Below are 22,918 nucleotides of genomic sequence, written 5' to 3'. Positions count from 1 at the left end.
GCACACTGTTCAGATATGCCTGGTGTGCATTTGCAGTTCACCCACAGATACATCTCCTCCCCAAATATTAGAGATCAGGGTCTTAACTGAGCACTGTAAAGCATGCCTCTAATCCCAGTTACTTGGGAGACTGAGACAAGGGGATTTCAAGTTCAAGGTCAGTAACATAAAGAGGCCCAAGCAACTTAGCGAGACCCTTTCTCAAAAATAAAATAAAAAGGGCTGGTGATGAGGCACAATGGCTAAGCACCTCTGGGTTCAATTCTCAGTACTAAAAAAAAAAAAAAAATGGGGAGGGGTACTAGGTTCTGGCCATGCATAAATAGCTCAGTAGTTCACATTATTGGCATGAAAGCAATTTCAGAAAGTTAGGTAGTTCTCACTTTGAAAATTAAAATACAAAGTAATAAAATGAAATAAAATAAAACAAAGACTAGGAGTTCAGCTCAGTGGTAGAGCATTTACCTAACATGCATGAGACATTTTATTTGATACCCAGCACTGCGAAAACAAATTTAAAAAATAGACTATTATTTGGAAAAATATATTTTAACATTATTCATGAGGATGTACCAAAGGATGTGCTGAATATAACTGAGTAGTCTTGCCAGATTTTCCTTAAAGGAGATATTTCTTTCTTATATTCAGAGCAATCTTCATTAAATGCTCAATGTTCATGTATCTTCTCAATGTAAAGGAGAAGGAAATTAAAAATATATATGTTCCTAGTCAATGCATCTCTCTGGGAAAGAAACAGAACATCTTTAAAATGTAGTATTTTAAAAATTAATTCATCATTCTTTCAGCATGCAAATACTTGAAATAAATTCAGGGACAGAAATTATTTTTTTTCTTTACAAAAACCTTTGCATGTATATATGCATGGCCATGCCCAGGTACTCCCATTCTCCCATTTTTGCTTTCTCACTGTAAATGTACAGATTCAGGTGCTTGTCAGTGTTCTGAATAATTAGTTTAACCCAGGAAATCTTTTCAAAATGCACTTTTTGGGAGTGAAACCAAAGACATTTTTAATTTGGAAAATTATAATTTCAAAATAACCATTTACTGAGGTTAAATGATTAAGTATGCCCTATATTGCTTGAATATTTTTCATATTGCCAACCCCACATATGCATAATATGTAACTTCTTTATGCAAATTACCACAGAATTGCAGTCTTCCAGAAAATGATCACTCCTGATGACAGTCAGTGAAGAAGCATTTTAATCTGCAAGACGCACATGATTAAGACACTTTTACTTTAAAATATTGTGCGTCCTTTGAACATTCATGGATTCCCCCTTGCACACATGCGCTTTCACATATTTTTTATCCCTCCTTTTCATAAAAAATTTTCTTTCTGTTGTTTATTTGATTTTAGTTCAGTTCTGGATGTCAGTTTCATTTTGGAAGGATATTGAAACGAATAGGTTTTGCATAATTTTCCTGTTATGAAAAAGGAGAATAAGGCAAATTCATGGATTTCTGTTTTAGGATAGGAAGATGCATGATCAGATTGACAAAACCTTTGTTCCATGAAGACCCATAAACAAAACTGGAATCCTTCATGGTCATGGGAAAAAGAATTATGAAGTACTTAAAGGAAAAGAAATTAAAAGAATGTTAAAGAACTGAAGCCTACCTGAAATTTTGCATTTTGGTTATTAATCTGTCATTTCAGATGTTATTCAGAGAATACTTCTTTTATTATATTTTTAAAATTTCAAAACAAAAGGTGTTTTTAACTTTCTAAACAAAAGGTCATTGAAGAAAATAAGTAGTTCATATATCCAGGTTATAATGAAAGTCTTCTCAATCAAATGAATGATATTTTTTAAAAGGTCAGATTGGTTACTCATGTTTATATAGTACTGGAAAAGTTTTTCAGGAGTCAATTAAACTTCACTGAACTAGTAAATACTATCAGATTTTATTGTGTTTATGAAATTAATTAATATCTTAAAGATTTTTTTAGTCTACACACTGCCAATATCCAAATGAAAAAGAAAAAAGTTCATACACTCCCAAATTAGAAATGATTGACAGCCTGTGAAAAAAAACCATACACCATAGTTTAGTGTTAGTTTTAGAATTTCTAATTTTCAAGGTAGTAGGAAGTGAATGGAACAATGATGTATGACTAAGAAAATACTGTAGTTAAAAAAATCAGAAGCCCTGGAGCTGGGGTTGTGGCTCAGCAGTAGAGCACTTGCCCCTCAGTTGTGAGGCACTGGGTTCAATCCTTAGCACCACATAAAAATAAATAAATAAACAAAATCAAAGTACTGTGTCCATCTACAACTTAAAACAACATATAAAATTTAAAAAAAAAAAAATCAGAAGCCCAGCTCCACCTCGTCCTGCTATAGCAATCAAGCTGTCTTCCTTCAGTCAATTCACGTAATTATTTAGGTCTCAGTTTGGGGTTGTTCATGATTTATTTCTTCAGTTACTTGGAATGCATCTTTCAGAAGGAAACTGGTCAATGTGTGAAAGACTAATAAAAATGTAGCCTGATTAGTCTTTGAGTTCAATAGTCTTCTCTTCCCACAGTTTCACTTTCTATAGCTTCAGTTACCTGTAGGTTGAAAATATGAAAGGGAAATTTCCAGAAATAAGCAATTCAGAAATTTTAAATACCTTGTATTATAGTATCTTGCTATCATTGTTCTTTTGTTAATTAATATTGTTAATATTTTATTTTACTTAATTTATATATTTTACGCAGGATTTATATGTAGAGGGGAAAAAAACACAGTATATATAAGGTTCAGTACAACCTGTGGTTTCAGGCATCGACTAGGGTCTCGAAATGGATAAGAAGGAACTATTGTATTAATATCTTTCATTTATTAATATCTGTTTTTTAACAAATATTTATATAGCTCTGTGTACTTATGGTTAAAGCATGAACAGCATATGGTCACAGAAGTTCCATCTGATAGGGGCAGATAGACATAGATTATCTTATTAGAATGCAGTGGTACAGATGGAGCAATAGGTGTGTGTAAAAAATATTAGAGCCACTCCATGAAAGAATATCTATGGTACAGTTCCTGAGTTAAAGGAAGCTTACAGGAGGACCTGCTATCTGAGTTGCATTTCAAATTATTCATGAACATTTGTGAAAAGTATAAGAAATGGAATTTTCCAAATGAAAGGGACACCTTGAGCCAAGTTTCAGATGGAGGAAAGAAGCCTAGAAAATTCAGTGCTAGATCACAGAGCCCAAGGCAAGGTGGTGAGAAATCAAACTGATGAGGAGGCAGGGACCAGGAACTAGGGGGCCCCATCTATTGGTAAGTATTGTGAGTTTGGAGAGCATCTTCTGTGTTTTAATCCAAGGAAAAACATGACCAGAAGTGCTTTTAGATGGGTCATTTTGGAGGTCATGGTGGAGGTACTTGACAGGGATAAAACTGGAGGCAGAGAAACCAACTTGAAGCACAAGACTGAGGTGATTTTTCCCAGTAGGACTCAGTTTTGTGGGTATAGAAATAGACAAAAAGAAAATTACAGCACTTACCCATGATTTAGGTTTTTGTCATAAGTGAGAGAAAATTGGAAGGGCAAGTGCTATGCAGATTATCAGACCTGGCATGAGAACTGGGCAGGCAAGAGACACAGGGAAGAGCTGAAGGACAGGAGTCATTGAAGGGATCCTAGGGCTGCAGCCCACACAAGGTCAAAGAGCAGGTTTTATGCAATTGAAAGAGCAGGGGACTTGAAGGGCAGGAGGCTGGCATCGGATACAAAGAGAAGATGTGTGAAGAAGCAGTGATCATGACATAAACAAGCTAAGGTTCTGAATAATTTATCATGAGCCCAAACAGTGGATTGGCCCAGAATTAGGACAAGATTTGAATGAGTAAACAAAGCCCTAGAAATGCAGAGGAGATAAAGTATGCAAGTCATGGTCCTTAAGATAGGGAAGTTGTTTGGTTTTCACGGGAGAATTAAGTGACAATTCTGGAAGTGACATTGGCAGGAATGGGGGAGGTAGAGCAGGAAGCTGTCCTCACAGTTGAAACCAAGTGGCTAGGTGTGGTGGGGGGGACTACATGGCAGGTCTTTAAGAGAAGTTGTGGCCTTTGAGAAGAATCAGGGCATCCTTAACCCTAAAGGCAGAGGGCTAAGGATTCAAGGAAGAGGTTGAGGCTGTAAAGAAACTGATTGTCTGATGGAAGAATCCAAATGTACAACCCAGAGGTGGGAGGTAGAGGAGTCCTGGGAGGCTTGGCCAGGAGAGGTGATGCCAAGGACACCCTGGAAAGAAGAGTGTGAAAAAAGCTCAGATAATCGGAGCAGAAATTCATATGGAGACAGTTACCCAAGAAGAGAGGTCAGAGGGGCATCTGGGGACAGGGGAGCTGCTAAAGCCTCTTAACTGAAATTGTGTTGAAAAACTGATTCTTAGTGCACATATGTGTGGTGGGTATGATGATGGAAGTGTGCAGTGGTGGTCATTCTGTCTGCACCCTAGGCCCATGCAGTCCAGGTGCTGGTGGTGGGAGATCTTCTTTTAGGCAGGAGCTGGTCCCAGTCAAGCTTCATTTCTTTGTGCCTAACCCAAAAGACTTGCATTTTTTTTTCAACCTATCTTACAAGGCTTTTTTGTTTGTTTGTTTGTTTAAGAGAGAGAGAATTTTAATATTTATTTTTTAGTTTTCGGTGGACACATCATCTTTGTTTGTATGTGGTGCTGAGGATCAAACCCGGGCCGCACGCATGCCAGGCGAGCGCGCTACCGCTTGAGCCACATCCCCAGCCCATGGGCTTTTTGTTTACTACAGAATAATGATCAGAGAGTAATTGAAGTGTTTTCTATATAGTACAGTCAATTTTCTTCCCCAACCTAATTTATTTTCTTTATTTTTATCTATATGCATATTACTTATACAGGACTTACTGGCCAGACCTGGATGGAAAAATAAGAGAAGCATTAGTTTTACGAAGTGTTAAAGTTCGACTTCTTATAAGCTTCTGGAAGGAAACTGATCCCCTCACATTTAACTTTATTTCATCTCTTAAAGCTATTTGCACAGAAATAGCCAACTGCAGTTTGAAAGTTGTAAGTATTATATTGACTGTGCTATTAAATAGATTGTATTCCCTTTGCATGTCTGTGAAAGCTGTGAGCATACACATGCACATAGGCTTCCAGTAAGAACAGGAGAGTAAAGACTTACTTCAGAGGGTAGGAAATTATTTTTCAAAACAATCACACACAAAATACGGACAGTGGACCCAAATTTCCTCTTGTCTAGCCTTCTTCAAACATACTTTTGTTGCAATCTCTCCATTTTGTTTGAACTGCTTCATTCACCTACTGTGATTACCTGCACAACTGTGACCACTAGAGCATTGGAACATGCTCTAACAAAGACCCCACCCCCCAAGTCCCAGTGTTTCCCCAGCCTGGGCTTCCACACTTGTTTCCTGGTCACCTAAACCACATGCTATTCCATTCTGAAAACCTTGAAGGAAGCAAGTTTGGAAATTGGTGATACTGTAAATGTGCTAACTCTCCAGCTCATCTTTGACTTTCTCCATCCTCCACACAGGACCTTTGTGCATACTGTGCCCTCTGCCCATAACACTCTTCTCCATGCTTCACCTGACAAATGGCCACTAACCCTTTGGGTCTCAGCTTTGTCCAGCCTTCTGTGTAATCATTCAATCCATGTGTGCTGAGCCCAAGCTCTGTAGCAGGCCCTCTTCTAGGTAGTTGGACTGTGTTCCTCTTGGTATAGAGGAATTTAGGGTGACAAGGGCTTTGCAATATCACTTTGACATGTAGCTTCTGACCCTCACTACCTCAATCAAGAGAAGTGAGAGGCTGGAAGACCATGAAGAAGACTTTACGGGTCAGGTCTAGAGGTGGCCTGCATTCCACTGCCCAGACACCACACACGTGGGGACAAGGGAGGCTTATGAGTGTGTTCAGAAGGATAGCTTTGTTCCCAAGGGAACAGAATATATCTGTGAATCACCATGGTCTGAAGTTCTGGGTACCCACTATCTATTACACTTTTCCCACATGGAGAACCCTCATCCCTCTGTGAGGGAGAAATGCAAAGTTTCATCCAAATCACTGCACAAATCTCTGTTCAACTAGTTTTTGTAAACTGAGGCAGCCATACCTATGTCTCTGGGTTCACAAATCAGAGTAAGTATTGCAAATTGAAACAAGTCTGTGGTTACCCCCATGGAAGTTTCCCAGGTCAGATTTGCAAATAAATGAAATAACCAGGAACTGGATCAGAGCACCAGTGTAGTTTGGAATCAAATATCACAGATCTGAGAAGTTGCTATATAGTCCCCAGAAACCTGGCAGAGACACTAGAGGATAGAGTTTAAAACCTTTCCACAGACAAGGGGATGCTTAGGATTATTTCAGCCCAGGAACAGCATCTTCCAGGTAATTGAAGTGACATAAAGGTCCCAGGGGTAATCAAGCAAAACTAGGAACAGGTGCCCAGTGCCCAGCATGATGCCTGGCACAGTATTCCAATATGTGTCGAATGAGTGAAAGTATGAATGAATAAAGTCAAAGAAAAGAGCTAGCAAAGGCAGAGGGATAAGAAAATTTCTCTAAGATAGTGAGAGAGAGGGAGCCGAGTCTAGAGCAATGCCCAAATCCAAGGTGTGGTTAGCCACTTTCTGTGGACTCCGATGCCCAGGGAATCATTCGCGGTAGAAGAGCACTACTGCCACACTAAAAAGGTCTACCAGGAGCAGAAAGGAGGGCATCTTGGCCTTGGGCACACTCTGTGGTATATTTGCTTTCATGTTCTGCAACTTCCCTGTGCCCATGTCAGAGGTCTCACCTGCCAGCTACTTCCTGACCCCATATCTAACACCTGCTAAGGCCCCTGCAGTTGAAATCTCCCAGGGGTGTGAAATGTTGAGTGCTCTCAGTGAAGACTTGCAAGAAATTCCAAGGAAAGTAGAACGCCTCCATCATCATAACCTCTACAGTACTTCATCAATTTTATCTTTCTGAACACAGATGGTCATATTTCTTGAATAGGCCAAACATTAAAAGCTCACCGTTGGCCATTTTATTAAATAGAGGTCATGTATTTCTAAGCTCAAGACAAGCCAAGGTGAGAAGGAAGCTTAAGGCCCCAATATCTAGAACACAGATGGCTGATGAGCTCTTCCAAGGAAAAGTAGGCATTGGACTCTTGCATGCGGCATATCTGCAGGAGCCTTGGAGCTTTGCTAAGACACAGGGCTTGGGAACTGGACAGGAAACTCTGTCCTTGGAGGAATGGGCACCTCACACCCCTGATGTGGGTTTGTACCCACAAGGAGATCACAAAAAGAGACAGCAACTCACAAGATTGTTCCAGTTAGCTGAGTATTTATTTTTTAATGAATTAACTAATCAGTTTTGAAATGACTTTGCTGTCTCTTACAACATATGATGGTATCTAATAATGTCAGTGAATTTCTGACTGATTTCTGCTGTCATGTTAGTCTCTCAGATAAATCTGTCTCTCCTCTTCTGGGCCATCATCAACTTTCTAGAGAAAATGGGTTCTTGCTAAAGCCTCAAGCTGTGACTCCATCCTTTACTTAACTTAGGATATGTATTTTACTCCTTTTCAAGTTGATTGATTTGAATTCAATCAATTCTTGATTCTACAATAGTATCTTTCTCAGAAGGAAACAGTCTATGCGTGGACATATTGATAGAATGTTTAGGCGAGCTGACTGCTGGTTGTTACCCACAATACTAACATGACTTTGTGAGTATATAACTGTGACCTGGGAGCATTCTCAAGTTATTAAGTCAGTTTGATGACTCCACAAACCAGCAAATTTTGTGGAAGACAGGAACTAGGGAAATAAGGTGAACTAGGGCATTCTCCGTGCCCTGGGAGAATGTTCCTCTGTGTTGTGAAATAGGCATTATTTGGATGGTAAATTTTGGTGTGTGCACCATGGATCTCAAGGGTTTTGAAAAAAAAAAAAAAAACAGGCTGGAAGGGACCTTAATGATCACCGAGGTCACCTCTTTCCCAGTCTGAGGCATAGGCAAGGAAAACCAACTCTCATTATTTCCCCAAGCCAAATTTAAACACTTACTGTTTTGAAACTATACTATGTCTTCTTTTTTAAGTATCATGTCATTTTTCTCTCTTTTTCTTCTTTCCTTCCAATACACATGATCTCACACCTGCAAGACATCCTAGAAAAAAAATCCATGGTGAGGCTGGGGACGTAGCTAAGTGGCAGAGCACTTGCCTAGCATGCACGAAGCCCTGGGTTCAATCACCAGCAACACACACACACACACACACACACACACACACACAAAGAATTCCTTGCCATTATGAAAATGTTTGTTTTCTAATGTACAGACTTTCACTGTTGATGGGTGTGAGCTCAACCACCAGAGTCCCAGGAGCTCAATCACAGTCAAAACTTTATCCACACTCGTATATCTAAAAAGAACAAATTCAGCAGAATACAACAGTCACTAGTATGGAAGTATGTATAAACGTGGATGTATAACCAATGTGATCCTGCAATCTGTACACATGGTAAAAATAAGAATTCATAACCCACTTGAATCAAATGTATGAAAGATGATATGTCAAGATTATTGTAATGTTTTGAGCAACCAATAAAAAAAGAAAGAAAAAGAAACAAACCACTTTATCCAACACGTGGCAAATTCAACAGACCCAGGAGTGCCTACTTTGATCTTTCCTGCTCTGAGCCCACATTCTCCTTGTTCCTCCATCTTTGGCCTTGGTTGAAGTGCAAACCTGCTTTTGGGGTCATGGTGAAGTTGAAAGTCAAGACTCATTGTTTGCAATTATGGTTTGCATGGCTTGAATCACCCACTGAATGAGCTTGTAGACTTAGGTGTGTAGATGGAAAGTATTTGTTCCTGTGGAAAACTCTCTTGTGACCTTTGTGAATCCCCAGGCTAATCAGCTAGTCCTTGACATAATGCATGCAAAGTGTAAGAATACTCATTCAGTTCTTTGGCATGCTTGACAGAAAGGTCCCTGAGGCATGCTTCAAATGCCAGTGCACCCTGGTGAATAAGACAAAGAGAATTAAACAACCTTCTGGCCCTCACCCTGTTGAAAGAATGAATTTTGTAGCTTAAAAGTGTTAATTATAGACCAAGTGGAGCATGCTAATTTTCTCTCTTGTTGCCTATATAAATTCAAGAATAAAAATAGCTTCCTCTATACAAAATAACGAGTGTATGGTTTTAATAACCCAATATGAGGTCTATTGTTGACATTTGGATAATTCGCTCCTTTGCCTGTTTGAACAGACCAAAAACAGTCTCTATTCACCTGATTTTTTTTTCTCCTTACAGAAATTTTTTGATCTGGAAAGAGAGAATGCTTGTGCAACAAAAGAACAAAAGAATCACACCTTTCCTAAATTAAATCGTAACAAGTACATGGTGACAGATGGAGCAGCTTATATTGGTAGGTGTCAGGGCTGGGAAGCTCCTCAGAGATTCCCCAGGAAGTGCTGGTTCAACTGGACCTCAGTGGTGGTCCATGGTGAAAGATCAGCACCTTGGAGCCATGGCTGATGACTAGTAGGCCCTGGTGGTCAGGAAATAGGAGGGTAGGGAGAAGAGCTCCTCACCCCAAATGTCTCCTCTGAGACCTGATTCTTGTACTAGGATATCATGGAAGATGTCTTTACATCTTGCTTTGCAGAAATTCTCTGGTCCACTGGCCTCATTTTATAGACAAGAAGGCAAATGGCTCACAAAGACCGTGGCTGGCACCAAAACAAGCACCACAGCACCACAAGCCAGTCGACCGTGGGTCATGGGGAGGCAAGCACTGTAATTGTTCAGTGCCAGAACTTATACTATCTGAGTCACAATCCCATTCCTGCCATTTTCTAAATGTCTAATTTTGGATAATTTCCTTGAACTCTCTAAATCCCAGTTTTTCTTATCTGTAAAATGGGGTTAATGGCAGTTTCTACTGAGACAGTATATACAAAGTACCTGGCACAAATATAAGATCCAATTAATATTAGCTATTAGTATTAAGGTAATAAAGTCCCAGATGCATAAACCCATTTGTTGATGGAATTATTTCCTAACATATCAAGTTTATTCTAATTTTCTGTGCTGTGCATGAGCCCTACGTGGTCCCTTCACTGGAAACATCACAGGTAGAGTTGAAATTATCTGTACAGGGTAGGCACATAAATCCAAAACAGCCGTGTGGTTATTACATGGCATAGACAAAGTGGCAGTCTCAAAACAGAAAAGAAAAATATGTTTGTGAGAATATAGGAACATGAAGTTCACATTAATCATTTTTTTCCAAATTCAGTAGATGAATAAAAAAATATATCTTAACTTTAAAAAGCACTTTATATGATTTGATTCTCTTAGCAACATCATCAATAAGGTGACTTTTATCTTCTACATTTCAGAAATCAGAACACTTGGGCTGTAAGACATGAAATGTCTTAGTTATGCAGGTGCAGACCACACAGCCCCTTTGGCCATGTAGAGGTTTACTAGTGTGAAGATGCTCTTTTACCATTTTTAATAGTTATAGCATCATTTTATTAAAATGGATTATTAGAACATCTTCTGTAACATAAGCATATTATTTTATCCCTCCTGTTCCTCTTGGGATTAAAAAATGTGATTATTTGAATTTCCTCATGTTTATCAGCTTAGGACGAATAATATGAAATCAGCTTCCTTTTAAGCAAGTGACAAAAAACAAACTCAAAATTGTTTACTAAATAAAAGGAAATTTGTGGACAACTATTTGGAAATCCAGGGATGGAATCAAATTCAGAAACAGTGGGATTTAGAGACCTAAATTGGGACATTTCACTTGTGAGCTTTACTTAAAGCAAGGTGTTGTGGGCACCTTCAGTAGTAATTTGTAGTAATATTCAAATGCTGTTTTGATAAGTCAAGTATTTTGGAACCAGACAACCCATATTTTAATTCTAGCACTGATACAAGCTGGAAGATGGTAAAAAGTCACATGATCTTCCATCTCCTTATTTGTGAAATGGTGATTATAGCATTCACCCTTTGGTTTGGAATGACCATTAAGTGAGCTAATATACGAATAGCTCCTAACATGACTCTCTAATCTATCTAGATCCTTAATAAATATTGATTCTTTGCTGTCCCAGTATTCTTCCCTAAGGCATTTTTAAATGACTTTGTATTCTTAGGCCTTGAGGCCTTAGACTTAAGGAGTAAAATGAAAAAAAAAAAAGACCCACCTTCCAGGATTCCAAGAGGTGCCACGTGCAAAAGGGAGTTGGTATGTTTGGGGGCTTCAAAGGGCAGTGCAAGGACCAAAAGATGAAATTTTAAAGAGACAGCTAAGTACCTTCTGCCAGCAGCCTCTCCCACAGATGGCTGCAGGGATTGGACCAAGGTTATCCAAGGACACATGAGCTCAGCATCTTATTCAGCAAGTATTTCTGCAGTGAGACCTGAATTGCTACTGAGGGAATGGAAGACCAGTCTTGACATTTAAAGTCTCCGTTTCCCTTTATGGAACTAGCTCTTAACCAAAAAGGAGAACAAAACCATGAGCTTAGTTCATACCAGGGATGGTGGTCACTTATAAATAAATTTTTGTGAGTCTTGACACGGCTCAATATTTTTTAGAGAGAATACTTCTTATTTGTCATACCATAGAGAGCTCATGGAACCTGGAGACCTGGGTGCATCACTGCTTAGTCATGGGACATTGGGCAAATTTATTCCCTCCTTTGAGCCTCCCTCTCCTCCTTTGTAAAGTCAGTGTAAATCTTACCAATCATGAAATAAACATAAATATCAAGTACAGTGCTTTGTTCATAGTAGGCACTCAATAAATGATAGTCCCTCCATCCTTAGACACCCTTCATTCCTGGCCTCATTCCTAGTCTCTCCCCTCAATGTTCCAATGCCCTAACTATCCACAAGTTATCTCTGTCCACAAGATGTCATCCTCTCTTTGGGATCTGGTTCTCTTGTCCTAAGTAAATTTCAATGCATCTCTCATTATTCAATAGAATGTTCCTTTCTTGACCCATGTAGCCAGAGTTAGAAACTCCTTCTGTCCTGTGCTGGTGGCATTGTGTGCATTCTTCTCTCCTAGTATTACATACTCTTTGTATTATAACTATTGTGTTTCCCTCCTGGACTCCTTGAAGGCAGGGATGCCATTTTCACCTTTATATTAGCAGCTCCTAATATGGGACCTGTTAGACTAATGTCACCTAAGGGCACTCAATAAGTATTCATTGAATGAAGAACAAAGAAGAGTAAAGGGGAAAAAAAATGGTGCTGTGCCTCTTGAGGAGAAACCTTTGATCTGCTGGAAACCTGTCTGCATTTGATACCAAAGAAGAGACTCACTTGGGCATTATGAGTTGTCCAGTCCTCTAATCTGCTTCCACCTTGCAAATAAATGGCATAGAGATTATTACCCTCTCTTGGGATAGAGTCCAGCCTTACCGGCTCCCTCAAAATTCATATGGCTGAATTGCTAACCTCCAGTATACCAGAATGTCACCATAGTTAGAGAGAAAGTCTTTACAGAGATAATCAAGTTAAAATTTAGATCATTCAGGTGAGCACTAATCGAATCTGACTGTTGTCCTTATAAAAAGGAGAAATTTGGAAACCAAAACACATAAAGGGAAGACAATCAGAAGAGATATAAGGAGAAAAGGGCTAGCTACAAGCCAAGGAGAGAGGTCTGGAGCAGGTCCTTCCCTCAGCCCATGGAAGGAACCAATTTTGCTGGCACATTGATTATGTCTCCAGAAATGTGAGAAAAGAGATTTGTTGTTTCACCCACTGAGTGTATGGTACACTATGAATCCAGCCCTAGAAAACAAATACACTGGTTAACACCACGGTCATACATGGGAGCTTGTTCTCAAAACAACTGTCTGAATTCCTGGGCCAAAGTGGCCAATACAGGAAATTATGTACATCCCAATAGAGGAGCATTTGTGTACTCAGGAACCAGTACTTCCCCAGCATCAGCTTTTTCTTTGATGCAAAAGTGTTTTAGCATTATGCTTGTACATATGGATTAGAGGGTGTCTCTTTGAGAAGGTAGTAATTGTTCACAGGATTTTTAAGTGTATTCCTATATATTTCAAATGTTGCCATATTTAGTGCGTCTTGTGAATGTCAATAAGAAATAACATTTACAAAAAGGAACAGCAGATTCCTTGTTTTGAGTTTCAACTTGAGCGAAGATGAAGGAAATGCCAAGATAATATGCAAATATTAATATGCCATATGTAAGGCTTCTTGGATTTTTTTTATTGAAGCTGTCAACACAATTCAGGTTCCCTGTCATTATTCCTGGGTGTTTATGTTATAATTTTTTAAAATAGAATTGGCTCTGTATTTCATTATATTGGGACTATTCCCCCAGTGGATCCTAACTCCTCACCATTATTTCTTTGTTGGTTTGCAGGAAATTTTGACTGGGTAGGGAATGATTTTACCCAGAATGCTGGCACAGGCCTTGTTATCAACCAGGCAGATGTGCGGAACAACAGAAGCATCATTAAGCAACTTAAAGATGTGTTTGAAAGGGACTGGTATTCACCTTACGCCAAAACCTTACAGCCAACCAAACAGCCGAACTGTTCAAGCCTCTTCAAGCTCTCACACCCCTCCAACAAAACTGCCACACACAATACCAGCGGGAAGGAGCCCTTGAGCGCATAGCAGAGTGAACAACAACAGTTCCGTACTTCGTATTTATACATAAAGGACTCGAGGAGAGAAAGACAATTTAATATGTCTTTTTTTTTTTTTAGGGAAAAAAAAAAGCACACTTATAAAAAAAATGTTCTCTGAACGACGTGTACTCTCTAGCTAACAGTATCTTAGCACCATGTATACTAAAATCAAGACTTTTGTATTTGTTACTTCTGACAGAGAATGTCCTTCTGGCTTAGAAGTTAGTTTTTATGTTTGCCTATGGATTTTAAGACTTGGATTCCTGTTTCCTGTTCCTGTCTGGGTTTTAGAGCTTTTTCTGCCAACCCACCTGGTCGGTTCTTAGCATGAGGTGAGCTCTTTGCTTTCACACCATTCTGAGCACTGCTGATCTGGAGAGGAAGGTGAAGATTTCACCTAGGAGAAAAGACTGATCAAACCAAGAATTTATTCTTGAAAACCGTCTCCCAGCCCAATCCAGTCACCTGAGCATGAAGAGATTCCATCTCATGCCAGCCTTCAATAGCCCTGAAAAATACCTTTTTTTGTCTGCTTGCTCATTGTCTTCTAATACCGTAGGTTTAATTAGTATCATTTTCTTTCTCTTCTCACAAAATGTTCTTATTACATAGTGTTCCTCTATTCACCTCAATATTAATTCCAAGTATGATAACATCTTTTGAAAATGTATGATTCCCTTAAAATGCATACAAAATGGAAATAGCAGTCTTTAATTTTCACCTTTCAACTGCATTCTTTTCCCCTACCGAATTGCTTATTTTAAAACCACAGCCAGCAATATGTATCCTTTCTCTTAAGCTCAGAAAAAAAAAAAAAAGATATAGCCACCTGCTAATATTCAGTAAGCTATTAAGTCTGCATTTTGAGAACAAAGTAGTTTTTCAACATTTTTGTTTAGTTTATGGTATTATAAAGGAAAGGTCTCTCTGCGCCAGTGGATTTTAATTTCTTTAGAATCATTATGCTGTTAAGAGTATGCCAGCAAACGTTTATAGAGCTATTTAATATACCTTCTGCTATTTAATATACCAAATGCTTTTCAGAGAAATGCAATTTAAATACTGTGCGTAACATATTTTACTAAGAAACAGAAATATTGGATTATTGTTCTATAATGTCATTGTGTGTTGGTGTTTTATATCTATACAATATATAACCATGTATTAATGGAGACTGTTGCTACACAAGAGAGAGGGATGGTCTCTTCAGAGCCCAGAGGGGGTAGCCAGGATGCCCGCGCCCAGTGTGGCTCCTGACTCCATGACTCAGAACAGAGTCCTTCACCCCCTGGCCTCTGGTTTTTCTATTGCTAATGTAGAGACAGTGATACTCACCTACCTCGCAAGAATGTTGTCATGGTAGGAGATATTTATAACTTGTTTTGAAATCAAAAGAACATATATAAATGCTAAGCATTATAACATATAATCTTTTTCTTGAAATAATCTTTGTGGTATCCTGGTAGAATCAGTAACAGGTCCTCCCCTAGAACCCAGAAGGGAAAAGAAATCCACTGCTTCCAGTCACGAATGTGGATGACAAGAATGCAGCCGCACAAAAGCCCTGGTAGAGATCTGGATTGTTAACATCTTGAGGGACCATTTTTCTCTGGTCACCTTGGCATAAATAATATCAACACAAAACCAGATGTTAGCTAGGGATTGTTTTTTAGGACCAGCATATAATTCGTGGGTTTTCAGAGCGAGGACAAGCAATTTCATTTATTCTTTCTCATTTCTAGAGACTTGGTTGTAAATATGCCAAAAGACTGAAGGAGGAACCAATGGATCTCTTCTAGTGGGTTCACTTAATGTAGAATGGCTGCTTTCCTTTCTTAATGTTTCCAAGTACTGCTTCACTGGATATTTTACCGGTCAAGAGAACTAGACGGGAGCTGTGTTTTTAAGGGTAACGTGTTCTTATGACTGATTGGGGTATTCTAAATGGAATTATTCATCAATAATGGCCAACCTATAAGACTATAAAAATATTTACCATATCCCCAATCCTTGAGTTGGGAGTTATCCTGCCAGTCATTCAAATATAGGTGGCTTTGGCGATCGTTTTAAAAAGAAAGAAAGCAGAGAGTAAAGGTAGAATGAAACAAATTTACCAAGTGTGTCCTTGGACAAACAGAAGTCACCTGGTTGAGTTTGAAAAGGAAATCCAAATGGAAAAATATAGTTGCTTCCTTATGGTTCCCAAGGGGTCTCCCGGGAGGTATTTCTCCACAGTCACTGGACAAGGGTAGGCTTAGTGTCATGCCCCCGCCCCTCACTGCCATTGTCTTTTGTGTGCATGTGGCAGGAAAAGAGAATGTCATCTTTTATAAAATAACTATCATTGCCATTTCCTCTGAACCCCATCAAACATGGCAGTGCTGGGAGCTGTATCCCAGCATCCTCTGCCCTGTGCCACCAGCAGCAGAGTTCTTCTTGACACAGCCACCCACCTCATCAGCGTGGTCAGGGCAGCAACAGCACAGGCAAGAACACTGACTCCAGGAGACAACACTGACCTTCTGTGGCATACAGGAAAATGGGCCCTGTGCAGAGTGTCACATATGAGTCCATGTCTCCACAGAGAACATTCCATTCTTCAGAACTTTCTCTTTCATTGGGATGTTGAATCTACCCCTCTAGACGTAGCCTTCCTCTCTTTTAGACTTCTTCTGTGTGACATAGACTTCCTTTTCTCTCACTCCCAAACATCCCAGGAAATATTTCTCAAAATGAAAAAAAAAAACACAAATCAAAAACTTAATTTGAGACTATCTGGTGAATGTCCATGTGGGAAATTCTAAGGAGGGTGACTATTCACCTTCATCTTTTTTGTCTCCATCTTTGGAATTATTTTCCAAGTGTTGGGAACCAAACAATTTGAGATTCTAGTTTAGATTTCTCTTTTGCTAATATGAACCTAGTGCCTTATTTACTCTCAAGCATTGATTTCAAAGAACAATAACCCACTACACAAGAACGTTTCTGCCTACTCTGGAGTACAATAAGGACTTCTGATGAGACGACAGGTTGAAAACTTGCATGTGAGCCTCAGTGGTTTTCAGGCAGCCTGCTCTCTTCCCAAGCCACATAACGTTTATCATCCCCGAGTCAAATCATTGACATTATTCACTCTCAAATGTCCACTACATTGTCACTGGCCACTCTCATATCAAATAATTGAATCACAGCTTATCACTTCATGAGAGAGGAAGTGGGACATTCTGAGATTGTATCTAGGCTCTGTAAACACCACCCTCTGGATACCCCAAAATGATCAAAGTGAGACATGCTGAAAATGTCCCCATGAGTCTTTAAGGAAACTTGTAAAGAGATGCTTCATAGACTTCCAAGGTCCTGAGGAACATAGGATGAAAACTGGTGTCTACAGAAAGTCAAAGCAGGCTCAGTGAAAAAAATGAAATGTCTGTGGGAAACCTCAGCATTTGTGTAGCTCTGAGCATCACGTTTTTCCCTGAATCTGGGCTGTGGTTTCGCTCTTAGTAAAGATGTTTCAGATCACATTTCTGGTTGATCTTACCCTTTGAAAAACATGTTTTATTAATGCAGTTACTGGTTTATTCAAGTGCCTCAATGAACCTGGGACTGAACAGCTCATTTCCCGCCAGACTGCAGTTATTCTCAAGTGACTTCGATTTGTTCGGAGATTTTTGTTTGTTTGTAGAAACTTCTATTGAACTAAATTCCAGGGGAAAAAAAAATAAAAAGACTATAAGAATTTCTTGATAGGATCAGATCTAGGGTCCGTTTTTTCTCAGGAATTCTGTCCTAGAATATGTCATTTTTTTCCATATGCATGATCATTTGTATGCATTTTTGTGTCCAGAATTCATTCCATTATTTTTATGCTTAGGGAATGTAAAAAGCTGCCTTTACTTGCAATAGAACAGTCATCTCCTGTAATGAACGATACTTTGCCATTGGTTATTCAAATTCAGTCTCCTATAAACAGCTCCATATATTGTGCACAGATGTTCAATTCTATTTTTTTTCCTGTACTTATTCCCAATGAATTGGTGCATTTTATTATAAACCTTTTAAAGAAGAAATGAATATAACTTCCATATGGTCTAAGGTAGATTGGATAAATGAATCTATATTCAATATTTTCCATTTGCTATTAATTAGCATCTTTTCCTTTTATTTATTGTTAACCAAATACGTGCTTACCATTTTTTTTTAACTTATTGACTTAAGATGATGGAGATTTTGTAATAGCCCTGAAGTCAACCCTATTTGACAACCTACCTTTCCCATTTGAGAAAATTTCCATCTTTGGCAGAATTATGAAGATATTGCCTTTTGTGGTGACTAGATAGGTATCCATCAGAAGTTTCTTAAAACTATAAAAACTGAATTTTCATATTTTGACACATTAGCAGTCTTGTAGTTACAGAGTTCTAAAAGTTCACTGATTACTTTTTGGCAATGTAACAAAAAGGAATGCAAGATGTAATAGGTTATTCATTTTCTTTTGCTGTGTTTGACTGCTAAACTTCCATTTCTGTTACAAAGGATTAAAAATTCAAGATTTTTAATGTACCTTTCTTTAAATAGGATAAACTTGTACCCAGGTATAGCTACATTATTAACCTTCAGGTCCCTAAATAAATTGTTGTGATGAAAAGCTGAATTGGTGGGGCAGGAAATCATTAAAATTATGAAACCTTTACCAAATGCTCATGTTTTATCAGAAGTACGTATTTTATGGCTTTTTCACACTGTCAGATGCGGGCATACATTTTTGTCTCAGTTTGATCTCAGAAACGAATCAGCTTCTCCCACTATTCTACATGATGAATAAGGTAAATGCAACTGATCCAATAGGCTAAAGGCCCACTGTTTTGTATATTCACCCACCCAACATCTTTGTAACACTACTCCTATCTCTTTAAAAAAAGAAAGAAAGAAAGGTTCATTCCTAGTATGTGTTGATTTGGGGTAAATAAGTGATCATGTTTTAGTGAAGAAACAATTCTAGAGACCATGCTCTGTACTCTTTCGCGGCAGCTAGTTCTGTTGCGTCACATACTAATCCATCACACTCTCTTCTATCTATACCTAAATTCAAATACACCTGTGTCTTCTTAGCAAATACAGTGTGTTTTGGTTTTCTCCCTGTGCCTCACTCATGCTAGGCACACACTCTACCACTGAGCGATGCCCCTAGACCCCAGCAAAACCATTTTGAACCTGAGGTTTAGACCTTACCTTGAAAGACATCTAAACTAACTCCTCCAAATGCACAAATTTCCTTCCCACCTGGCCACTTAGAAGTTATGGGCATACTCCAGTCAAACAATTTGGAACGCTTAATACACAGTGCCTTTCACAAAATCCACATGGGATAAAATTTAGTTGATTTGCTAAAGTAATTTGGATTTGAGGAAAAGACTTAATCTCTGAATCAAAGACAAAAACAATCTGAAGAAGCATTTTTTTAAATTGTCTTTTGAAAGTTTAGCAAAACCTTAATAAAGTGGACTTTCTGAATCTATATTCGTCAATACTAATTATTTAATTTCATTGGCAGTTTCTGAGACCAATAATTTTATGTTTGTTTGTTTGGGAAAATAGTTTTATGAGAAAATAGTTTTATGAGACAACTTTGTGCAAGGAGTCCAATTCAGTATTAGTAAATATGAAGATTATTTGTGATTTATTTTTATTTCGTACAAGAGAAAATTAGTAAGGCATAATTCTCTTTTTGTAAAATGGATGTCTGGCTCTTAAGCCCATTCCTTTGGCCTCATGTATGTAGAAAAATGAATTACTTTATGGACTGCACTATTTTCCATTGGTGTAAAATTCTAAACAAACAACAACAACAAAAACAGACAAACCCAGTTTCTAATTTAGAGTGTTCTTGTTTAGGTACATAACCAATCTTGGGAATATGACTTGAATTTCCAGGATTAAAAATGTTGAAATTCTCTATAGCCTACCAATATAAATGAAAGATGAAAAAATTTTAAAGACAACTCAGAAAATATGATCCAACAATATTCATGTGAATCAGAGCTTCATCTACAATTTCACTTGTTTTTATTGAAAAGAGGATTTTCTACCTCTTTAGAAAGTGCGTGTTATAAAAGGCAACAATCAAAAAAATGCAATAAAAGAAAGGCAGCACTGTAGTTTCAGATAAGTTATGGTATTGACAGAGTACTTTAAAACCCTGTGTGGGAAAGTTTCATTAAGCAACAAAAGCTGTTTTGTCCCTAGCAATAAAGCTATATGTTATTATCTATATTTCATGGGTGGCTTTATAATTTTCCTGATGTCCTGGAAAGACCAGTTCCGTAGTTCTTATATAAGCAAATCTTGTTTTCTGTCATGAAAGCTCTCCATGCCGGCCATACCATTTGCACCAAGGTTCAATACATTATTCAAAGTGACTCATTTACAGGCCATATGCTGGCATAAGGAAAGGATTTCTTGAGAAATACCTGGCCCAATCCATCAAAGTCTGAATAAGAGAGAAAGAGAAAACAAGTAGTAAGAGCAGCAAAATGGTGCAGTCACCATGATGAAGTCACCTTAGAATAGGAATGACAATGACTTCTGCCATCAAGACAGCTAGAGTCCTGCTCTCAGGTTCCTGGGGAAATGATTGAACTAAACGAGTGTGGACTTTATAGTTACTGGGTTGCTTTCTTATCTTCCTTACTTTCTTATGTATTGACATAAATAAACTCACATTAACTGAGATCATGTGACTGTGTTTGTTCTTCACGATCGGGAAGTGCCTAATGAACAACTTAATGAAGCAAAAGTTGTCCTCTTGTCTAAGCAGCTTGACAAGTAAAAGAGGAAGGGAAAAGAAACATATAGCATATCCTATTTTGATTAGATGTTGAGAGCCACAGCTCATTCAGAATGACGCCTGGCATTTGCCAGAGGGAATGGTTGAAAGGTGACGCCAGCGAACCATTGAGATGATGATCTGAATTAAGCTATATATAATTACTGTGATGCTGGATTGATTGAATTGTATATTTGACCTTTACTTTCGGGCAATAGGATGGCTCTTGCTGCCTTGGGCGCCGGCTACTTTGGAGTTCCCGTTGAGTTCTCCTGGGGTTCCAAGAGTGACTGTGCTGTAGACGGGCAGGGGGGGGAGTTCCGGTTGGTATGTGGTGTGTTCCTGGAGGAGCCGCGTGGGTGGCGTTCGGGAGAGTTCCCAGGGAGTGCGGGTGGAATGCTGTGGGAGTTCCGAAATAAAGTTTGTTCCTGCTTGAGTGGCTCGTGATTTGTGCCCAGCCAGAATGCGGTAATTAGACATGGATTCTCATCTAGACATGAGTGTCTCCACGGTAAACCATGTAGATATACTATATAAATGTTAAATATCAAATCAACAGTAACCTAGACTCATAAAGATGAATTGGTAGCATTGAGCATAGAAAACACACACACACACACACCATCATGTAGAGATGACTACATGATGGACACAGAGGCTGTAAGAAATGAAAGAAAAATTAGAAGTCTCAAAGCCCAGACCCATTCTTTTTCTGCATGAGAAAAAAAAAGGAAGCACAGAACACACACTGAGTTAAGTAGAGGCAGATGTATTATAAATTTAGATAGTGTTCTTAAATATATATTCTAATGATCGACTTAATAAAAATTGCTAGTAATATGCTGACTATTTGGTATAAGTGAGTAATTTACAGGGATTTGTAGAAGACAGAATAAAAATGCTTCTAAGATGTCTGACAAAGAAAGATGGATCTTTCAGATGGGAAAAGGTGTTAGGGGTCAAGGCACATTTAAGTTGGCTCTGCTCCCAAGTCAATTTGGGTAGACATTAGAAAGATATGGGAAGAAGGTCTTTGGTTATGTGTTCTGCTTCACATGTGACTCATCATGGGCAATCATTCAAAAGTGAAAGGAATGCCAGAAACTATCATTTAATTTATGGGTTGAAAACAGAATTCCGCATTTGGTTGTTTGTCACTCTGTTCCTTTCTAGTTATTATATTAAAAGGATGCATGAGGTAGACTATTTAAGGAGTCTCAGGTCTTCTGACAGTGATACATTGCTGAATTGCTACTGTGTTCATGTAATTAGGGAAGCCTAATTATGTTATGACATACTGTGTATGTGTCATGTATGTGTCAATTTGGCTAAGCTATGGTGCCCAGTTATTCAAAGACATATTAACCTAGGAGTTTCTGTGAATGCATTTTGTATGTCATTAAAGTCTATAATCAGTTTTTTTTTAAAGTAAGGAAGATTATACTCAATGATCTGTGAGGGCCTGACCCAATCAGGGCCTTAACAGCAGAATGGAAGCTTCCAGATAAAGAAATTCTCTCTTCTGCCTGAACGTCAGGTCCTGCCTGCGCATTCCAGCCTACGCATCCTGATGGGTTGCCCTACAGATTTCATAGCTTCCCAACAGGTTCCAAAACCACATAAGCCAATACTTTTCAATAAGTTAATCTCTGTGTATATATACATGTGTATACTAGCTCTATTGCTCAATGGAACCCTTATACAGACAGTAATAAGCAATCCCCAAATATTAGTGGTTAAAACTATTTGTTGTTGTTGTTGTTTTCCTTTTTTTTCCCTCTCTGTCTTTTTTTTCCCCTCATATTATATATTCATCACCTGTCAATAGGGGTTCTCTGTTCATCATGGTCACTCAGGGACTCAAATTGCTGAGCAAAGCATTCTGGTCTCCATGCCAAAGGAAGAGGAGATTGCTGGAGGGTTGTGCATCAGCAATTAAATTCTCTAACTAGGAAGTAACATGTGTCACTTTTGCTCATAAGACAATGATGGGAACCACACATGATCTCACCCAGCCTAATGCTGAGAAATATAATCCTATTGGCATTTCTGAAATGGTAAAGAATCCAGAATAGTAGTGGGCAGTATTAATGACTGACATAGTTAATTTCAAAAACAAACTCATCAGTAATCTTCTCTTTAAAGTGAGGACAAATTCATGAAGATAAAATGTAAGGAAATCCTAGAATCAGAATTATTTTCTAAAGAATAGATAAATGAAACAAAAATAGGTTATGCTAAACTTTGGTGTTGGCACCATAAAAATTAATAAATAAAAATTTAAAAAGCAACACTCTTAAGATGTACTAAGAGATGTCAACCAGCTGACTTAATCAGAGAAGGGCAAAA

The 22,918-nt window shown here is 38.4% G+C and overlaps 1 protein-coding gene across 4 annotated transcripts in view; it reads left to right on the top strand.

The window, feature by feature from the left end:
* Nucleotides 1-20,473, top strand: part of Pld5 (phospholipase D family member 5) — a 421,479-nt gene extending 401,006 nt beyond the window's left edge. For all 4 annotated transcript variants that reach the window (XM_046432532.2, XM_058575187.1, XM_058575184.1 and 1 more), the window contains exons 8-10: nt 4,906-5,074; nt 9,356-9,470; nt 13,473-20,473. In XM_046432532.2, coding sequence (XP_046288488.1) covers nt 4,906-5,074; nt 9,356-9,470; nt 13,473-13,729 — 541 coding nt within the window. In that variant the 3' untranslated portion in view covers nt 13,730-20,473. The remainder of the gene's footprint in view (nt 1-4,905; nt 5,075-9,355; nt 9,471-13,472) is intronic.
* The last annotated feature ends 2,445 nt before the right edge of the window (nt 20,474-22,918 follow it).

This window comes from Marmota monax, unplaced genomic scaffold (genome assembly GCF_021218885.2).
Source record: "Marmota monax isolate L192 unplaced genomic scaffold, Marmota_monax_Labrador192_F-V1.1 WCK01_AAM20220418_F8-fsc00090, whole genome shotgun sequence".
NCBI lineage: Eukaryota > Metazoa > Chordata > Mammalia > Rodentia > Sciuridae > Marmota > Marmota monax.
The sequence above is the reverse complement of the archived record's forward strand: the minus strand, read 5'-3'. Positions and strand labels throughout refer to the sequence as shown.